The sequence below is a fragment of the Thamnophis elegans genome, chromosome Z (genome assembly GCF_009769535.1).
Source record: "Thamnophis elegans isolate rThaEle1 chromosome Z, rThaEle1.pri, whole genome shotgun sequence".
NCBI lineage: Eukaryota > Metazoa > Chordata > Lepidosauria > Squamata > Colubridae > Thamnophis > Thamnophis elegans.
In genome coordinates this window covers 35,078,799-35,097,569 of record NC_045558.1, presented here as the reverse complement: position 1 = coordinate 35,097,569, position 18,771 = coordinate 35,078,799, and the positions used below count along the sequence as shown (strand labels likewise).

General features: G+C 36.2%; 1 protein-coding gene across 1 annotated transcript in view; it reads left to right on the top strand.

The window, feature by feature from the left end:
* Positions 1-18,771, top strand: part of THSD7A (thrombospondin type 1 domain containing 7A) — a 219,133-nt gene that overhangs the window by 171,341 nt on the left and 29,021 nt on the right. The window contains exons 15-17 of the mRNA XM_032238272.1: positions 8,588-8,766; positions 14,400-14,405; positions 16,551-16,684. Of these exons, the coding sequence (XP_032094163.1) occupies positions 8,588-8,766; positions 14,400-14,405; positions 16,551-16,684 (319 nt within the window). The remainder of the gene's footprint in view (positions 1-8,587; positions 8,767-14,399; positions 14,406-16,550; positions 16,685-18,771) is intronic.

Genomic DNA, 18,771 nt, shown 5'->3' with positions numbered 1-18,771 from the left:
AAGAGCATACATTTTCTATGATAGTCATATTGTGGCATGGAATGAGTTTAGTTGAAATCACTTGGTCATCTTTCTTTGTAAATAAAAATTTGGGCAAGTTGGAAAAATAAACAATGAAAGTTATTACTCTATTTAACTTATATCTAAAAGACCAGTCAGATAAATGAGTTTGTGTTTAGGGAATTAAATAAATTATGTAGAACTATTTTCTCAAAAAACGTTTCTAAGAAATTTCCAAAGAAATCATTCAGTTATTTTCATACTGCAACTCTCAAATTTCTAGCACAGCAGTCAGAAGTGGTAAAATTTTGGATGTACAACTTTTAGCATGCCTGGAAACAGCCAAACTGGGGAAATTGGAGAGAAAAGACAATACAGCCGCATGCTTAAGAAACGCAAGTCTGCTTAATAAATATAGCACTTTTTGACAACATGGTCTAAATAACTTTTAGACCATGTTGTCAAAAAGTGCTATATTTATTAAGCAGACTTGATTGATACCATATTCTAATATTTCAATTCACAAGAGAGATTCTGTTGCCATTTTGTCTAGGGTTACCCCTTCTAATTTCTCCATGTGTCATAACCTATGACTTGTCCACCAGCATGAAAAACTAGGATAGCCTCAGTTCAGAAAAGAAGAGACAAAATTGCTGATGCAGAAGATCAGTTGCTGTATGCCATTGAAGCCTTGGAGGCTAATCCTAAAAACAAGATAAAAGACATGCCATAGTTCAATTCATCATTTTGTGGGCTCTTGTGACAGACTCATGAATACAAATACTGTCAGGTGGATTGTAAATACCTTTGAAAGTCAAAGAAAATACAAGAAATTGTATCCTTGTCTTAAACCTGGAAAATCAGTTGTAAGGCAGAAGATCAGTATCTTAAAAACGGGGCTCCATAATTTCTACCTCATATTTCTATAAATCTTTGTTCATAGAAGTGTTTTCAATTGTTCTTTATAAGGTTGCTGTGTCTTTTCAGAATGTTTCCAACTTTATATATGATTGTGTTTGTACTATTATTTTATTTACAGTGCCCAGGTTTGCCTTTGATGTAGGAGTGATATAAAAGATGCAAAAGATAAAACAATAGAGTGATACTTTGTTTTCCTGTGTAAAAGTTAACTTTTACTTCTTTGGTTGCTTATTTTTATTATTTAGAAAAGTATCTCTTTAATGTGCTTGGATAATTGCTATTGACCTTTGCCTTTCTATTAGAAGCTGCTGATAAGATGAGCCTTTCTTTTGATCCTATCCAGCTTCATTAGTGGAAAGAATAATAGTGAATGATGAAGTATAAAATACTTCATAGTCACTGTCTAAATTACATGAAAAGATATTCATTTGAGATGCTCTTTTGTAGGTTCTGAAGCGTCTCTGCCTTGTTATTGTCAAGGACATGTAAGATGTACAAGGGCAGGCACATGAATCTTACCATGTTTCCTATTCATTTAAGTGAGGGTGCAGCTATTATTTAAAAATCTGTCTCATTTTCTTCTTACTGCATTCCATTATTTTAAGTAGTTATTTTAAGCTCCCAAACACACTGCTTGTTTGTTTCATATAAAGTATGCACACACACATAGACACACATGTACACATACACAAATCATTAAATACACAAATAGGACAGACAGGTGGTAGCTGTCTTATCACATTCTGAGTATCCCTTAATACCCTGAATGCATTATATTTTCATAGTGTTATTTATCACAGCTCATTTCTTCAAGAAAAGTTAAAATTATTTTGTATGGAAAATAGCTGATTTATTTTAGAATTGGGATAAGCCATTCTTCCCCACCACCACCACCATTATAGCTGATTTTTTAAACTGACTAACATTCCATTTAAAATTAAACTTTGCTGTTGTTTGTCTTAGCCCTCTGCTAAGCTATCAATATCTTTTGTTTGCTATTTTCTTACCTGAACCTACAAGCATCCTTATCTGTCAACTTATCTGATTATGGTCTATCTCTGACTCTATCTGTCCTTTATTTTATCTTGTTTTTCTGTTATCCTGTTTCTGTGATTGCATATGTACAGAATATTTTCACCATAAATATGGAAAGAATGAGAGATTTATGATAATTCACCAAATGTAGGGAATTTAACTTCAGAAAGCTAGAGTTAGATATACTTTCTACAGGAATAAAGACCTAACAATTTTTCGCTGCCCAAATCTCTCATGATGCCCAGTATCTGCATTATATTACTATTTATAATTGTTCATATTGCTGCTGCTGTAGTGTTCTTTACTATACAATCAAATGCTAGTTTGCTTAGAAAACAATTCCAATCTTAACAATTTGCATAACCCCTATTTTTACAATCTCTTGAATGAACCATACTGGCTCCAGCTAATGAGAATTGGTCCAAAATCTGTTAAAACGTATCTGCAGGATCAAAAAATCAAAATGACAGTCCCATGATGAAATCCCCGTTCTTTTTTTGTATGTACACCACAATCCTGCTAGGTTCCCTGCAGAAGTTGAAAGGAAGGAAATCAAACTGAACATTGGAAGTGTTGAGAATTTCTTCTCAAATTCTTCCCGGAGGAAACCAGAAGGGTTTTAAAGGGAGGTTTGTGTGTGTTTCTTTTAACTTTTTTTTTTTTTTTTAAAAAAGGTCTTGCATACATTTCCTTATAGAGCTACAGGGTTTATCCATTTTGACCATATTTTCGACTGATCCATACAAGATTGTATTTTTATTAGGAGTCAATTCCTGATAAAAATAGTATTACAAGAAATTAATGTGTGTAGAGCCTTTTGGAATTTCACCACAATCAAATTATTTGTTTCAAATGAGGCATTAAATCTGCCTTTATCAAGGGCCAAAAGATTTTCCAAATACATATGAAGGACTTTATAAGTAGGATTTGGTATTGAATTATTTTTGTAATGGTTTATTTGTTACTAAATATAATGTCAAAACTCAATACTTAATATGTATATTGTCCTTCAAATCTGTTTATTGAGAGTTTTATTATGATTCATTAGAATTAGAACAAAAATTAGTATTTAGTATTAACAGTAAAAGTCACTACAAATCACATAATTATTATTTTAATTATTTAGTGAGTGTGATTTGTCCTTGTCCAGGATGTTTGCAGTCATATAGCACTATCACATGTTGACATTTAAAGAAAATTGCATCAGTATTTTTTTTTACTACCAGATACTTGGATTTTTGGCTCCCGATTGCTCTTGTTAATCAGAGGACAAAAATAGATCTATGTAATCCTCTCATGAGGAGGGTCTCCTTCTTGAGAAAACAGCAAAGCGAGTAATTAGCATGGAAACATCATTAATCCTTTTCTTTGGAGTACTGTATTGTGGCCTTCTTCTGTTCCATTTTCCAATGAACAATCAGGTTAATCTAAGCCTGGAACAGCAATACTATGATAATTAATGCAACAGATGTGTCAATTTATCAACAAGCAAGAGAAGCATACAGGGAAAAGAAATACCTGTTGGCAGGTTCTAACTTATGCACCAGAGAAATGAAAAAGGAGCAGACAAGGAAAGGAAGAATTTTAAAACAGCTGGAAGCTTTACATAGGAAACAGAAGGGGCTCTGGTCTGTGACAATGTTTGAAGCAAAACATTTGAGATGTATCCTGCAGGGGCTGCAAAGCCTCAAACACAACATGTAATGCTTCAGTTAAGCAATTGTGTAGAGAGAGATGCCAAGTCTCTGCAAATTCCTGCTACTGTTTTATGCTGAGCCTCTTTTTTTTAAAGGCCAGATTTAGTTAAACAAAAATAAGCCTGAGGAGATAGCTAGTATATACTGATTTTTCCATCTTCATGGATGTATAGTTTTTCATCTTCAGCCTCCTGTAACTTATTTAATGGGTGGGACACCATATATTTCCCCTACAGCCTATTTTCTTCAGTTTATAGGAGTACTCATTGAAACCAATGTTTTTGAATTTTGACAACTTTAAGATGAGTGGACTTCAACTCTCAGAATTTCCCAGCCAGCATGTTAGCTGAGGAGATCTGGGAGTTGAAGTCCACTATCATAAAGTCACCAGAAACTGTTCTTATGAGTGTAGGTTTGGTATACAACCCTACAAATTCCAACTAAAATACTTGACTACGGTTTGCATATTAGATAATGATCCTGAAATAAATAGGGTAGCCTTCCTTAATTAGTACCTTCCACACCTCATGCACTACAAATACCATGCCTTTTATATTAAAGAGATGGGAAAGATTAAGTTCTCTTATCCTCCTTGAATTTTCTGAACTTTAGATTTTACAAAAAAACAACCGAGTAATAATAATATAGGCATTAAAACCAGTAACTATCATTCGTATGAGATTTGAAGGCTACCTAGTCAGATCAACATAAATAGAACACAGGAATGTGTGAGAAGTGTAAGTGTGTGTGTGTGTGTGTGTGTGTGTGTGTCTATGCCTTTGAGTAAGTGTTGGCTCCTGATGATTATTGGGATACGTCTCTGAAGTTTTCTGAACATGATTTTCAGACATTTGCCATCATCTGCCTTCAAGTTGAATGACTTTGCATCTGAGATGGGGTTGAACTCACTATCTGCCAGTTTCTAGCCTGATGCTTTAACCTCTGCTCTAAGTGGAATATTGGCTTCATGAATGAAAGCAAATATGCAGGTCCCAGGATAAAGATGCAAAATTGAATTTGGGTCAGTCACTGGCTTCCACATAATTAATGGCAAACAAGAAAAGCATGCATGATAATATAAGATTTATTCATAGTCTTGTAATGAACAGGAAAAGTAGAAACAATTAAAAATAGATTAGTCTGTGTTTTTTTAAATCAATTAATAGTTAGAATTCAGTTCTGCTTTGACTTCTAGGAGCCCATAGATAAATTTTTCCATTGCTTTAAGAACAGAAGTGTTTTTGCTGAATTTTTCCAGTTGAATTTCTTTTTCCTAGAAGACCTTTGTTTCATAAAATTGGAAGTAAAGTGGGTGACCCACAACATTGTTTTCTATCATCAGCTGCTTCATGTTTGAAATAGCTTATTGTGTGCTGGCAGATTAAATGAGCTCTTTGCTAACCTAAGTTAATAATCCTGCTGAATGCCTTTCCCTGGATTTGATCATGGTTGTTTGGAGGAGTGAGCATCTGTTTCAATTCAAGGCTTCTGTATGCATTTTCATTCTGTTTTTGTAGTCCTGCTGACCTACAATTATATGTACAGGTTATCCAGTCCAAGGACGGCCATGCGTCATCTTGTGTTGTTCTCAACCAAGTAGTTCTTAATCACCATTTCTATACCAGTGGACCTTTTGAAGGCCATTGAGAAAATTCTGCATTTTTTTCTACAGTCCTTATTCAGACTGATAAAAAAGAAACCGCTTAAAAAAAAAAGAAACTGCTAGTGAAATATATTTTAAAGGAGAAGAAAATTAATGTGACATTGTCATGGGTAGAATGTGTGTATGTGAGCATGCTGCCTTTCTCTGTGCAATATTTTCTCCAGCAATCTGCTGCCTTTCTGCCTTCCCTTGCTTCAGTTAAAGCCATCAGATTTTTTTTTTAAGATTAAGAATTATGAATAACCTGGGAAGTTTAAAAAAGATGCAGCAGCAGTAGCACTCACAACTCCAAAGATTAAGTAATTTCAAAAATACCATCAAGAGAAACATGAAATAAGATTACTAAGCTCTCTGAGACTAAAGTAGAAATTTTCTTCTCATCAGAAGAAAATGTTTCAGAAATTGCAGTGCAAATTTCAGACTGCTCTAGTTTTGTTTTGTTTTTTACTGCAGTAGCAGGTACGTTAAGAATTTCTACAGAAGCTCTCAGAGTGCTGAGCTCAGAGAGCAGAGCTTAAATCACATGGGACATATTTAACATGCATGAATTAACAGGCAAGTGCTATGAAGTGCAGAGTGACAGTCATATATTTGCTTCCTATTATTTATTTAAGCAATCTTCAAAAATAGGAAGCAATTTTCATGTCACTTTTCAGAGAGATTTTTGTGAGATGCAATTAGCAAAAAGAGAATGCTTCATTGGTTGCCCAAAAGCAGCAGCAATCTAGTTAAAATTAAAAGACCTCATTTTTTAAAACAGGATTTTGTCATAGACTGAATCAAAACAAAATAGACTCCTGTTCTGATGATGCCAATGTTCATCGGTTGACATGCCACTAACTAATAAAAGCTGTGCATGACCATTTGGGCAATCTCAAAAGGCATTGAGATTAAGAGGGGGAAAAAATAGTACAGCGGATGACCATTTGAATATTTAAACTCTATGGAATAAATTTTCATCTGCAAAAAAATATTGTTATATTTCCTCAACCCAGACTACACACAAAAAGAATTTCAAGCTGAACTTCCTGGTCCATTTTTTCCTTTTTCTTTGCAAACTGATATTCAGGATGTGGCTAATCCTCTTAGAACGGTGGTTTGTTATTGTTATTATTATACCATGTTAGAAGCTAAAAGTGAGCATCTGAGAAACCAAGGGGAAATATCAGCATATTCCAGGGAACTTCAATATTTTAAACTTTAGCAGCTATTGAAGTTGCCTAGAACATGTTGATACTTCCCTTTGGTTTCTAAGATGTCCACTTTTAGCTTCTAATATGGTCCAAGTTTAACAGCTGTGCAGGGACATCATACCCATAGAACCATGTTTGTATAAATACGTACACATTTCTAAAAAGACAAGGATTTAGACTCTCATGATAAATGAGGCTTGTCTGATCATCCTAAGTGCCCAATGCTTAGCTTAACAGTATTAACACCACCTTTAAAATTTTGTCAATTAGAACAAGCCATTTGCTAATCCTTCAAAGGAATTATTCTCTGTCTAATACACAGGGAAGATGGCTGTTTATCTGGATGTAGTAGATCAGTTTCTTTTTACAGTTTGAATAGTGCATGCAAAGTGTGAAACCTTACTAGTTTTAAGAGGATCAAGCACATTTACATGAGTGAGCAGGCAAAAGCATATCATTTATAATCCTATCTGGAGTGGGAAGAGCAGAAAAATAAAGCATCAGCCTAACTTGGAAGGTATTTTTATTCACATGTAGCTGTGGAAGCGAATGGGAGCTGAGTGGTGTAATGAGAGGCAGGGTGTCAATTACATTCCAGCTGTCAGAAAAAGCAGAACTGTAGATATTGGAGGAGCACGAATTCTAATAAGATACCATGCAGGTGCCCAGATTTTATTTTGGCACTGTCTCTGGAGATGCGTATCAGTTTCTCCACTGAATTTTAATAAAGCTTTAATGATGAAGGAATTTCTTCACCAAGAAACTCCTGTCAAATCAGAGTTTGGATCCTAAAACCACAGAGGATGGGAAATTTTGACAGCTGTGGTCCCAGCATGTCGGAGGGCATCAGATTGGGAAGCCTTCTGTAAACAAACTGACAACTGGACAGGAATAGCCAACACCTCTGAAGACAATCTCGGGATCCAAAAAGATCTTGACAAACTTGAACAATGGGCCCCATCCAACAAAATGAATTTTAATGTGGAAAAAAAGCAAAGTTTTCCATTTAGGCAAGAAAAATCAAAAGTATAAGTACAGATTAGGTGAGACCTGGCTCAAAAACAGTAACTGTGAGAGGGACCTTGGAGTCTAGTGGATAATCACTTGAATATGAGCCAGCAATGTGAAGCAGCAGCCAAAAAAGCTAATACAATCCTTGGTTGCATAAACAGAGGCATAGAATCAAGATCATGTGAAGTATTAGTGCCACTTTATAAAATCTTAGTAAGACCACACATGGAATACTGCAACTAATTTTGGTCACTATGCTACAAAAAAAAAAGATGTTGAGACTTTGGAAAAAGTTTAGAGAAGAGCAGCTAAAATGATCAAAGGCCTGGAGACTAAACAGATTAAATGGCTGCAGGATTTCGGTTTGGCTAGTCTAAAGAAAAGAAGAATTAGGGGAAATATGATATCAGTATTCCACTATTTGAGGGGCTGCCACAAAGAAGAAGGGGGGGGTTCAAATTATTCCACAAAGAACCAGAATGCTTGGAAATTAATCAGCAGAGAAGCAACCTGGAATTTAGGAGAAATTTCCTAACAGTGGGGACAATTAACCAGTGGAATCTCTTGCCTTCGGAAATCATGGGCACTCCATCACTGGAAGTTTCTAAGAAGAAACTAGACAGTCACTTATCTGAAATATTATAGGTTCTCCTACTTGAGCAGGGGTGTGGACACTAGAAAACCTCCAAGGTCCCTTCCAGATCAATTCTATTTTATGGACGAAGCAATTGTGTATCTCTTACAATTCTAGCATCTGGTGTCAGCCAATAAAATTGTTCCAAAATAGATGCAAAACATTACTCTAAGCTTTGGGTGACCAATTTAGCTGACTATTAGAGGAGTTGGCAAACTTGCAGAGACCAATATCAATTATTAGTCAATGAAATAAAATCTTCATGTTCCACAGGAGTACCATTTGCTAAGGTCAATATCAAAAGAGAGCAGTAACTTTCATGCATGGCTTTTGTGCTTATGGGAAGTACCTACTTAGGAAAAGGAATGTGGGATGAGATAGACATTAGGCTAGGCTTGTAGTTGTGCTGAACTGTCCATTTCTCTCCACCCAGGCTACATTGAGGAGGCTTGCATCATTCCATGTCCATCAGACTGCAAACTCAGTGAGTGGTCCAATTGGTCTCGCTGTAGCAAATCGTGTGGGAGTGGAGTGAAAGTCAGGTCTAAATGGCTCCGGGAAAAGCCTTACAATGGTGGAAGGCCCTGTCCTAAGCTGGATCATGTGAATCAGGTAAGTGATCACTATTTCTTCCTCATCAGTATTCCCTTTCCAAGAATGAAGCTTGCTTCTCATTAAAATACCTATGTAACAGCATTTCTTAACCTTGAGAACTTTGCATGGACTGCAGCTCCCAGAAGTCTTCAGCCAGTGTGCTAGCTGGGGAGCTCTGGGAGTCGGAGTCCACACATCATGAAGTTGTCAAACTTGGAAAGCACCACCATATAGGATCATATTATATGCAGCATCCAATAGAGAGCCAATTACTTTTGTTGCCTAGATCAAGGGTGTAATTGAATATCTCTTCTCGTTTTTAATGTCAGCAAAGACAGTATTGTTGACTTATATTAGAGCTGCAAATCGTGCAGATTAATCAATGTTTTGCCAAATAGACCAGCTAAAAAGATCTCTCTCAAATAGAACAAAACATATATACAAAACATGTATATTTAATATATAAAATCATCTGATGATGTTGTTCCTCCATTACTCTCATCCCAAACTAAAAATACTTTCTGAGATTATTCTTACTGATACACCATCTAAACATGACTTCGGTCATCAGTGCTATTGTTCAATGCAGATAAAATTAAACAGTGCATTACAACTTGTTAACTAATGCTCATTTAATTACAGTGTAAGAAGAGCCCTTCTTGATATCACTTCACTGCCTTTCCAAGGAAACATGATTTTAATTGGTGTCATAAACCAATTGTGAGCATTTAATTTTGTGTAAAATGTGAGTGTCCATCTAAAAGAGAAAGAGAGAAGAAATATCTAAACACAGGGAAATTGCAGTGTTGTGTTGAATTTCCAAGTTACGCTTAACAATTTTAGATCCTAGTTTAGGTCCCTGTAACAGATTTCCTGAGTGAGTGATTCATAATATAGTTAAAATGGTAAGCATGGCAATATTGTTTCTTCTTGTGCAAAACAGCTGAATAGGAGGAAAGCGGCCTTTGTGTGTCTCCTCAGTCCTCTTTTATGTTTCTCTTGAATGTTGATTAATGTGCATATTGTTCAACAAGTGAAATGTCCAAGTTTATATTTCCATAAATTCCCTTTCATGTAGAAGAGAGAGAGATAAACAGAGAAGGCACCGTTAGCCATTCATGTGGGTTTGTTAAATGTCTTTGTGTTGACACTTAGCAAGCTGAAAAGGAAACGGCTTCCTGATTTGATTTTCCACTTAAGGGAATGTAATTAGTTCTAGTTTAAAAGATAGTGCTAAATTAATAAAGCACCATTGTAACTGAATGCAATATAAAACACAAGTTTGAAGCTATCCAAAAGTGAGATGGTATGGAGAAAGAAATATTTTAATAGAGTGACTTCAATTTTTTTTTTCACTTTCAAATTGCATACTTCATATTGAGAATTGGAGTGTGTGCCAGATATCAAAGTAATTAGATTGGCACATATTGAAGTTTCTAAGGTTTATTTCTACAACTCTACTGCCCTCTTATGGCAGACCAGTATATTGTTTATTATAAATTTAGCTTTATAATAATAATAAATTATAAATCTAATATTTATAATATAATAAAATATAATTATATTTATTAGAAAGTTTCATCCCTATTAGCCTTTGTAAACTTAATACCTTCCTTTTACTTAAATTTTCAAACAGTATCAGCCAATGACTGTTTTGAATCAGAATAGCACTAGCACTTAGACTGCATCAGGGTGTAAGCCAGCCCTCTCTAAGCAGTTTACAGAGTCAGCCTATTTCCCCCAACAATCTGGGTCCTCATTTTACTCATCTCAAAAGGATGGAAGATTGAGTCAACCTTAAACCTGGTGAGATTTGAACTGCCAAATTGCAGACAGCTAGCAGTCAACAGAAGTAGCTTGCAATGCTACACTCTAATTGTGCCACCACAGCTCATTGTAGATAGATCAATAGATCTAGAGAGTATCTAAAGATTGATCCAAATTCATATTTCAGTCACCCGTTGTTCTAATATTTAAATGTTTTCCCAGAATATATACTTAAGTATCTGAAAGTTGCAATTTTAGTCCCATTGTTTTTAATATTGTTTATACTTTATACTGAGAACATACTATTTAGTAAAACTAATGCAAAATGGAATTCAAAACAGAATTTGGCAAGGAAATATATATTGGCATCTTCGTTTAGATCAAAAGGATACTTAAATGAAACTAATGAAATATCTAGATCTCTGTTTCTCAAACTTGGCACTTTAGATGGGTGGATTTCAACTCCCAGAATTCCCCAGCCAGCCATGCTAGCTGCCTCATGCCATCAGGGTAATTCTGAGATTTGAAGTCCACACGTACCAAGATTGATTCAGTGAAATGGGGTAATCACATTTACAAACAAATTCATCACCTAGTGTGTCCTGTGAGAAGACCCAGGACAGTGGCTACAATGAAGAACAGTGGAAATGTTTCTCTAAATTAGTTACACAAATCTATGCAGCTTTCCAAAGATGTAAAAAACTTTAAGTTTCACACATGCATGGAAAGAGAAGTATGGAGCTAACACAAACTCCAGTAGGTCAATGCAGTATGCCTTTCATGTATCATATCCTGTTACCTTTTTCTGTAGCTGGGGTCCCCAAACTTATCCACAAGTCTTAAAGTTGCCAAGATGGAAGACCTCTGTTCTATAGCAATAGATCACACAAAGAAATTGCTACAGCAGCAATTGCAGCAGCAACAAAATATTTTAAAAGATCCCTCCAAGTAGGTGATGTGTACCTACTGCACTGAAAAGTGTTCGTAGACCTTGAAAGCTTGGATTATTTGTTAACGTTTCCTTCTTTAAATCTGTAATTATTCTCTAACTCGTAGCAGAGTAAGGCAGCATAGAAAATATAATTAACTTGTCCTACCTCCAGTTGAAAGAAATCAAGTTGTATACAAGCCTGTGGCTGCAGTGAAAGCGATGCACAGAGACTTTAGCATCCTTTGAAAGAGAAGAGTCAGAATTAAAAAAACAATATATGCTGAATTTTGATTAATTTATATATTCATTAGGAACTTTAATTTTTATGTTTCTAACATGCTTCTTATTTAACCCAAGAAATTAGGTGACTCTAATTATAAAATGGTGAAAAGCAAAGCAATATACAATAATGGCCATAGGATTTTTTTTTTAGCATTTATAGAATATTTTTTACTATTACTGCTAAATTTCTGACAAGAAGCAAATAAATAGATTTATAACTAGGTCTAATCCAAATCTGAAAACTGGGGAATTTTTTTTTAAAAAATTATTTATTATTAAATTTATTTGCCGCCCATCTCAACATGGGGCTGTTTTGGCCAATTTAGAACAGTAGAACGTAAAATGATAAAATATAAATATAATAATAAAACAATGAAACCTAAAATAAAGAAAATACAGCAATATGAATTAAAAGATAGGTAACGATGTAAGCAAGGTGTCTGGGGGAAGGAAAAGTGGGGGGGGGGGTGTTGCCATCAATCTATAAGCCACCTCCAGTGTGATATTCCCCCACTGGGTCCCCAGGTGAACAGGCAGTACCAGTTCTTCAGACTCTAATAGACAGACAGGAGTATGGTGAGAGGGTGGAAAGAAACATCAGCCCAGGTGGCAGGATGTTTCAGAGGGCTAGTGCTATGGAAGAGAAGATTATTCTCCTGAATCCTGCCCAGCCGAAGTTCCTTGACCGATGGGATCCACAGAAGGCCTCCTCTGCTTGAATGATTGGGACAGTCTTGTCCTAGAAGGATGAGGCACAGATGTGGTTTTCAGCAAGTTTTGACCAGTTCTGGAGAACTGGTAACGGAAATTTTGAGTAGTTCGGAGAACCGGTAAATACCAACTCTGAGTGGCCCAGCCCCCTCTGTTCTCTGCCTCCTGAGTCCCAGCTGGTCAGGAGATTGAATGGGGATTTTGCAGTAACTTTCCCCTGGAGTGCGGAGGGAATGGAGATTTTACAGTATCCTTCCCCTGCCACGCCTGCCTAGCCATGCCATGACCACCAAGCCACGCCCACAGAACCAGTAGTAAAAAATTTTGAATCCCACTACTGATGAGGCAGTTTATTAAGTAACCTGGATTCATGTTACTTAATAAACCAAGGAGGGGTCAGAACCAATACCTTGAATTGATCTGGATACTATATTTGATCTTAGCCAAAAGGCCGAGAAGCGATGCAACTTGCATCAGCTAAAACCTCTGAATGCTGTTCAGGGGAGCCAAAACTGTTCATTGCTGTTTTGTGAGATTAGCAATCCAGATTTTTCTTTCTCTCTAAAGCTTTTTAAAATCAAGTTATTTGTGCCTTTCTGTCTTCTTAAACATGGCATCTTTTTAAAAAAAACACATATCCAAGAATCCCATAAATAGAGAAGTTTTAAAATATTTTGCTTCAAGTCTCAATTCCATGTTGTTTCAAATGAGACAGACACACATGTTTTGTTCTCACAGTATAGACCAGAAATGGAGAACTAGGCCCTTTATGACCTGTGGACTTCAACTCCCAGAATTCCTGAATCAGTCGTGCTGGGAATTGAAATCCACAGGTCATAAAAGGGCCATAGTTCGTATAGATGCAGAACAGCCTTTAGGGTTGTCCATCGGGGAGAAAGGAGGATAAAAAAGGGAAGATGGCAGCCACAGCCATGTGTTGAAATTCTGTCCCTTTTACACATGGTTGCCTTCTTGACTTTTTTTTGTCCTCACCCTCCAAATCTGAAGCACACTGACATGCTGAGAGAGCAGCTTCCATTATTGCACAACCAAGTGAGATGGAGTGTAACACAAATCCAAGGCAACAGGTTCAAAAAAGAAGATGTGGGTGTGTCTTCAGAATATGAAACAAACTGATAACTTTTACAAAACACATTTATGGAATAAATGTGCTTCCAACATATATCGGAGGGGAAATATTTTTGGGGCTGTAACATACTGTGCTTCTCTGTTATTGAATGTCCCATCCCCCACCATGGAACATAGCAAATAAAGTCCCCAAAAGCATTCCTACTCTCTGTTAAAATCCAGTTGGAAATGTTCTTAGCCTTTGAGAACACCTCTTGACTGAAAGTTAATTATGTAGTACGTTAAAAAAAGGATGTAGGCAGAAAAGCAGTATTACCTGTATCACTTTTCACTCAATACAAGTAGTCCTTGATTTACAAGAGTAAATCATATAAGAGTTCAGCACTGAAAAAAGTGGCATATGACCATTTTTCATACATTGCATTATCCCCATGGTTGCATGATCAAAATTGAGATGTTTGGCAATTGGCTCATATTTATGATGGGTGCAATGTTCTGAGGTCATGTGATCACTTTTTGTGACCTTCTGACAAGTAAAGTCAATGGAGAAGCCAGATTCACTTAATAATTGTGTTACTAACTTAACATCTGCAGTGTTTCACTTAACAACTGTGGCAAGAATGGTCGTAAAATGGGGTAAACATAATAAGTCAAAGACTACCTGTACTTTGAAAAGGTAGCATAGTTCAATATAAAATGTCATAAGCAAACCCTCTGAAAATTCTCTGTATTTACAAAAACCATTCCTTGTTAGGAGAATCAGTTTACTACTCTGAAGCACGTGCGTTTTTGTGAATATGCTTTGCTTCCTAACTATTCTTTTTATTTACCTTGCTCATTCCCTTGCGCTCATCGTCAACACCTGTTCCAGGCTCAGGTAAGGCTGTGAAACAGATGCAAAACCATCACGCATGCTTCTGGATCAGATTTAGTTACTGTATGCAGCGTTTGTCTTTTGCTTTAACTTTCCTTTGAGTCTAGATGAATGCTGATTTAAAATGCTTTATATTAGTCACTTTTTTTGCTAAGCAGAAATGGTAGGGCAAGATGCAATCATATAGTGGGATGAAAAATTGATTGCATTGTTATTATTAGTCATTACTGTCTTTGATAGATGAAGATGATCCGTGAGGAACCCATTGGACGAAGGCTATAATGCAAGGGTCTCCAAACTTGGCAACTTTAAGACTCATGGATTACAATTCCCAGAATTCCTCAACCACCCATGCTGCCTTGGGAATTCTGGGATTTGAAATCCATGAGTATTAAAGTTTCCAAATTTGAAGTCCTCTGCTCTAATGGCCATGTGTCTTTCCTACTCATATGATTAATTTTGTTATACAAGATTCAAACTTCAAAATGCCTCTTTAGCAAGATGACCTAATCAGGACACTTCAGTCACACCAAAGAAATGACCAGAAGGAGTTGCTGATAACACTGTTTAGTACAAGCGCAATTATTTATCTGTTCTGAAAGATCCGGCAAGTTGATAAGTCTGCATCATACTGGGCCCTTTGTATACAACCAAGAATTTTTCCATCTCTTTGCAGCTGGTCTCCATTTCCTATTCCACTTATCCCACTTGTACCTGTTTAAAAATACTAGTTATGATGGCAAAACATCATGTATATTAAATTTCATCTGAATGATGAGAACAAAGCAAAATAATATAAAAATGCCACCCAATTCAAACTGTCACATCCAATCAGATCTTGAGGAACAGGTCACATTATCGTTTCCATTTAGTCAATAGCTAATTTAACTGCAATCTCTATATCAAATCAGAGTTTGTTGAATCCCAAGGCCATGTGGAAATATAATGTAGTTATGACCCTGAGTCAATTCAAGGTTACATATAAATCCCTACATCATGATTTAATGGCAGGAATAATGGTACCCAAAGGAATGGTTATGATGAAAACTTGATCTCAGTGGGTTTTAGACCACTGAAGACATAGTGTCTATCCCTCTAATCTATCCTACTATTTCCATATTATAAGTCAAAACAGATGATTTCTTCATATTATTCAGCAATGGGTAATATTTATTTATTTAATAAATACGTATTATACTTTCCATTTAATTAATTATTAATATATTTAAATAATTTAAATAATTATTAAATAATAAATTTAACAAATATGTCATACAAAAATGGATTCCTATATTGTGAAAAGACAAATTTATTTTGCTAATTTTAAATGTGCTATGGCTTACAAATTATGGTTTGTGTGTGAGCCAATGGACTCAACTCCACTTGAATAAGTAATGATTTATGTATTCAAGTAAATTGTGGTTCAACCAGCAGAAGGCACAACATGACTTTTAATAGGATGTTGAAGAATCATTTACCAATCAGTTAAATACAAGATTTCTTCTAAAAACAATATGCTCTCATTCAAGTAAAAATCTTATGGATTTGTAAGTGTCTGAAGGTAAATGCAGATGTTGCTGAAGTCAAAGTAGAATTGAGCAACTAAAAGTGGAATAATAAATGAATACTAAATAAATGTGAGACTGTGAGCTTGTAACATCCCAGAGGAAATAACAGGAGCCAAGATCACAGTTTATTCTACATCATCTTGCTGGCAATTGTGTGATTCCCATAGATTTCCTGTTCCTTTAACTGTACAAGGTGAAAAAGGAACAAAAGATATTGAAATCTTGCTGCTGTATTGCTCAACTGGACGGCTCACTTGATAGACCTAAAAGAAGCAGATTAATGCATTTAGGAAACACAGAGTTGAGAAAGGTTGTAGGAAAGGTAAGAAATTGGTTTCATAAAAGTGAAATGAATTCAGAAACAGAAAGAGTGAATGCCTTGTAATTCTTCCCATCTGTAACCCAATCAACAAATCTAAGCATTGTTGGATTGCCATGCACACCTATGCTTGCTTGCTAATGTTGCTATGCATGCCTCTTAACTTTGAATAAGTGATAGTTACAATATTGTTCCAGTTCCCTTCTGCCAGTTATCCTTTCCTACAGGAAGCAATCTGGTTATTCTGTCTCTGCATTTCAGGTTTACGAAGTGGTCCCTTGCCATAGTGACTGTGGTCAGTATATAGGAGTCACTGAACCCTGGAGTGTCTGCAAAGTGACTAATGTGGACTTAAAGGAGAATTGTGGAGTGGGTGTGCAAACCAGAAAAGTGAGGCAAGTTAAACTTTTATTAGATTTATCACTTTGGAGGGAAGAGAAACTTCCATCTTCAAGGTTTGGCATGCTTATTTAAATAATGGTTTGTTAAGCCTATGTCATAATAAGAAAGCTTTCAGAGAATTTTTATGGACTTCCACTACAAGCTGGCTCATCAGGTAAGGTTCTCTTCGAAGCTATGTCACCATTTCGAAAACCTTTGATTAACTCAAATTCAGTGAATGCTTTATGACATCTTCTTTCTTTTATGCAAAACAGAAATACTGTAGCTATGAGCCTTTCCATATTCCGGTTTGTAAATTGATTGATGGATTGAAATGGCATAGAATCAACCTTTAATTTCCTTGAACATTTATTGATATTACATTCCTACAAATAACAATTCTGGTGGTGCTGGATGTGGATGTATATATTGGGAAGATAGGTCATCCCTATCTTCAGAAAGGGTGACCTCAGCCAAGTTGAAAATTACAGACCAATTTCTTTCTATTGCATCACCTGCAAAGTCATGGAATCAATCATAAACCAATCCATTACCCTCCACTTAGAGACAAACAACCTACTCTCTAACAAACAATTTGGTTTTGGGGGGAAATTGTCCTGTAATCTGCAACTTCTACACTGCAAAAACAAATGGACTACACAACTCGACCGGGATAAAGCAATACATGCAATTTACATAGACTTCTGGAAAGCCTTTGATCCAGTGGTACAGGACAAACTATTTCTAAAACTAAAATCATATAGCATTTCCAGATCCCTGCACAAGTGGATAGCTACATTCCTGTCAAACAGACAGCAAGTAGTCAAAATAGAGGGCACTCTATCAAACACCGTACCTGTTAACAGCGGTGTCTCCCAAGGCAGCATATTAGGATGCATACTCTTTATACTTTACATAAATGACCCTTGCGACCATATCATAAGCAACTGCGTTCTCTTCTCTGATGATGTAAAACTATTCAATACCACTGACAATGCTATTGCCCTACAAAGAGACCTTGACTATGTATCACAATGGTCATTTCATTTATTTATTAAATTTATAGGCCGCCCAACCCCGGAGGACTCAAACAATTGGCAACTCCAAATCTCAACCAACAAATGCTCTGTCTTACACATTGGCAAAAAATATCAGAACACCAAATACGAACTGGGTAGATATGACCTTGTGGATGATCCTCATTCTCTCAATGTCCTACCTGTCAATGACTACTTCAGCTTCAACCACAAGCTCACAATAGATACAAACTTAACGTAAACTGCTCCAAACTTGATTGCAGAAAATATAAGTTCAGCAGCAGAATGGTAAATGCCTGGAGTGCACTACCTGACTCTGTGGTTTCATCCCAAACCCCTGTAACTTTAACCTTAGACTGTCTACTGTTGACTTTAACCCATTTCTAAGAGCTCTGTAAGAGGCATGCATAAGTGTCCCAAATCTTAATTTCTTCCAGATTTTTCTATATAAATGTTAAAATTAAAATCTTTTGATCAGTGGTATTTAAACATACAAACAATGCTTTGTCTGAAAAATTAGGCCAAAAACGAACATAGACCTCATATGCCAAATATGCTCTTTCCTGGACAAGGACATTCCCCACTTCACAAACAGATTAAAGTAATGTATTCTATATAGGGCTACCTCTTGGAGGTTACTTGGAAGCTACAGCTGGTCCAGCATGCAGTGATGCAGGCAGTGTTGAGCACACCTTGCTATGCCCATTGTACTTCCAGCTGCACTGTTTACCTGGTGGCTTTCAGTGTAATTCAATGTACTATAAATTACCTATAAAGCCATTCATGGCATAAAGCCCTGTAATTTGAGCGACAGCCTATCTCCAGTGGTTTTACCCGTCCAGTGTGATTGGGCAAAGTTGACACACTTTGCATTCCATCAATTAATTTCCATCATCCTGTGGAACCCAGGAAGAGTGTCTACTCCATAGTGGGACATGCCTTCTGGCATATCACCTCAAGAGGTCCAGTTTCTGCCATCTAATAGTATTCAGGATGCTATTGAAAATGTAGCTATTGTCCCTGCCCCTAGGCTGTGTGAATTTTTTTCCTGTTGTTGTCTTGTC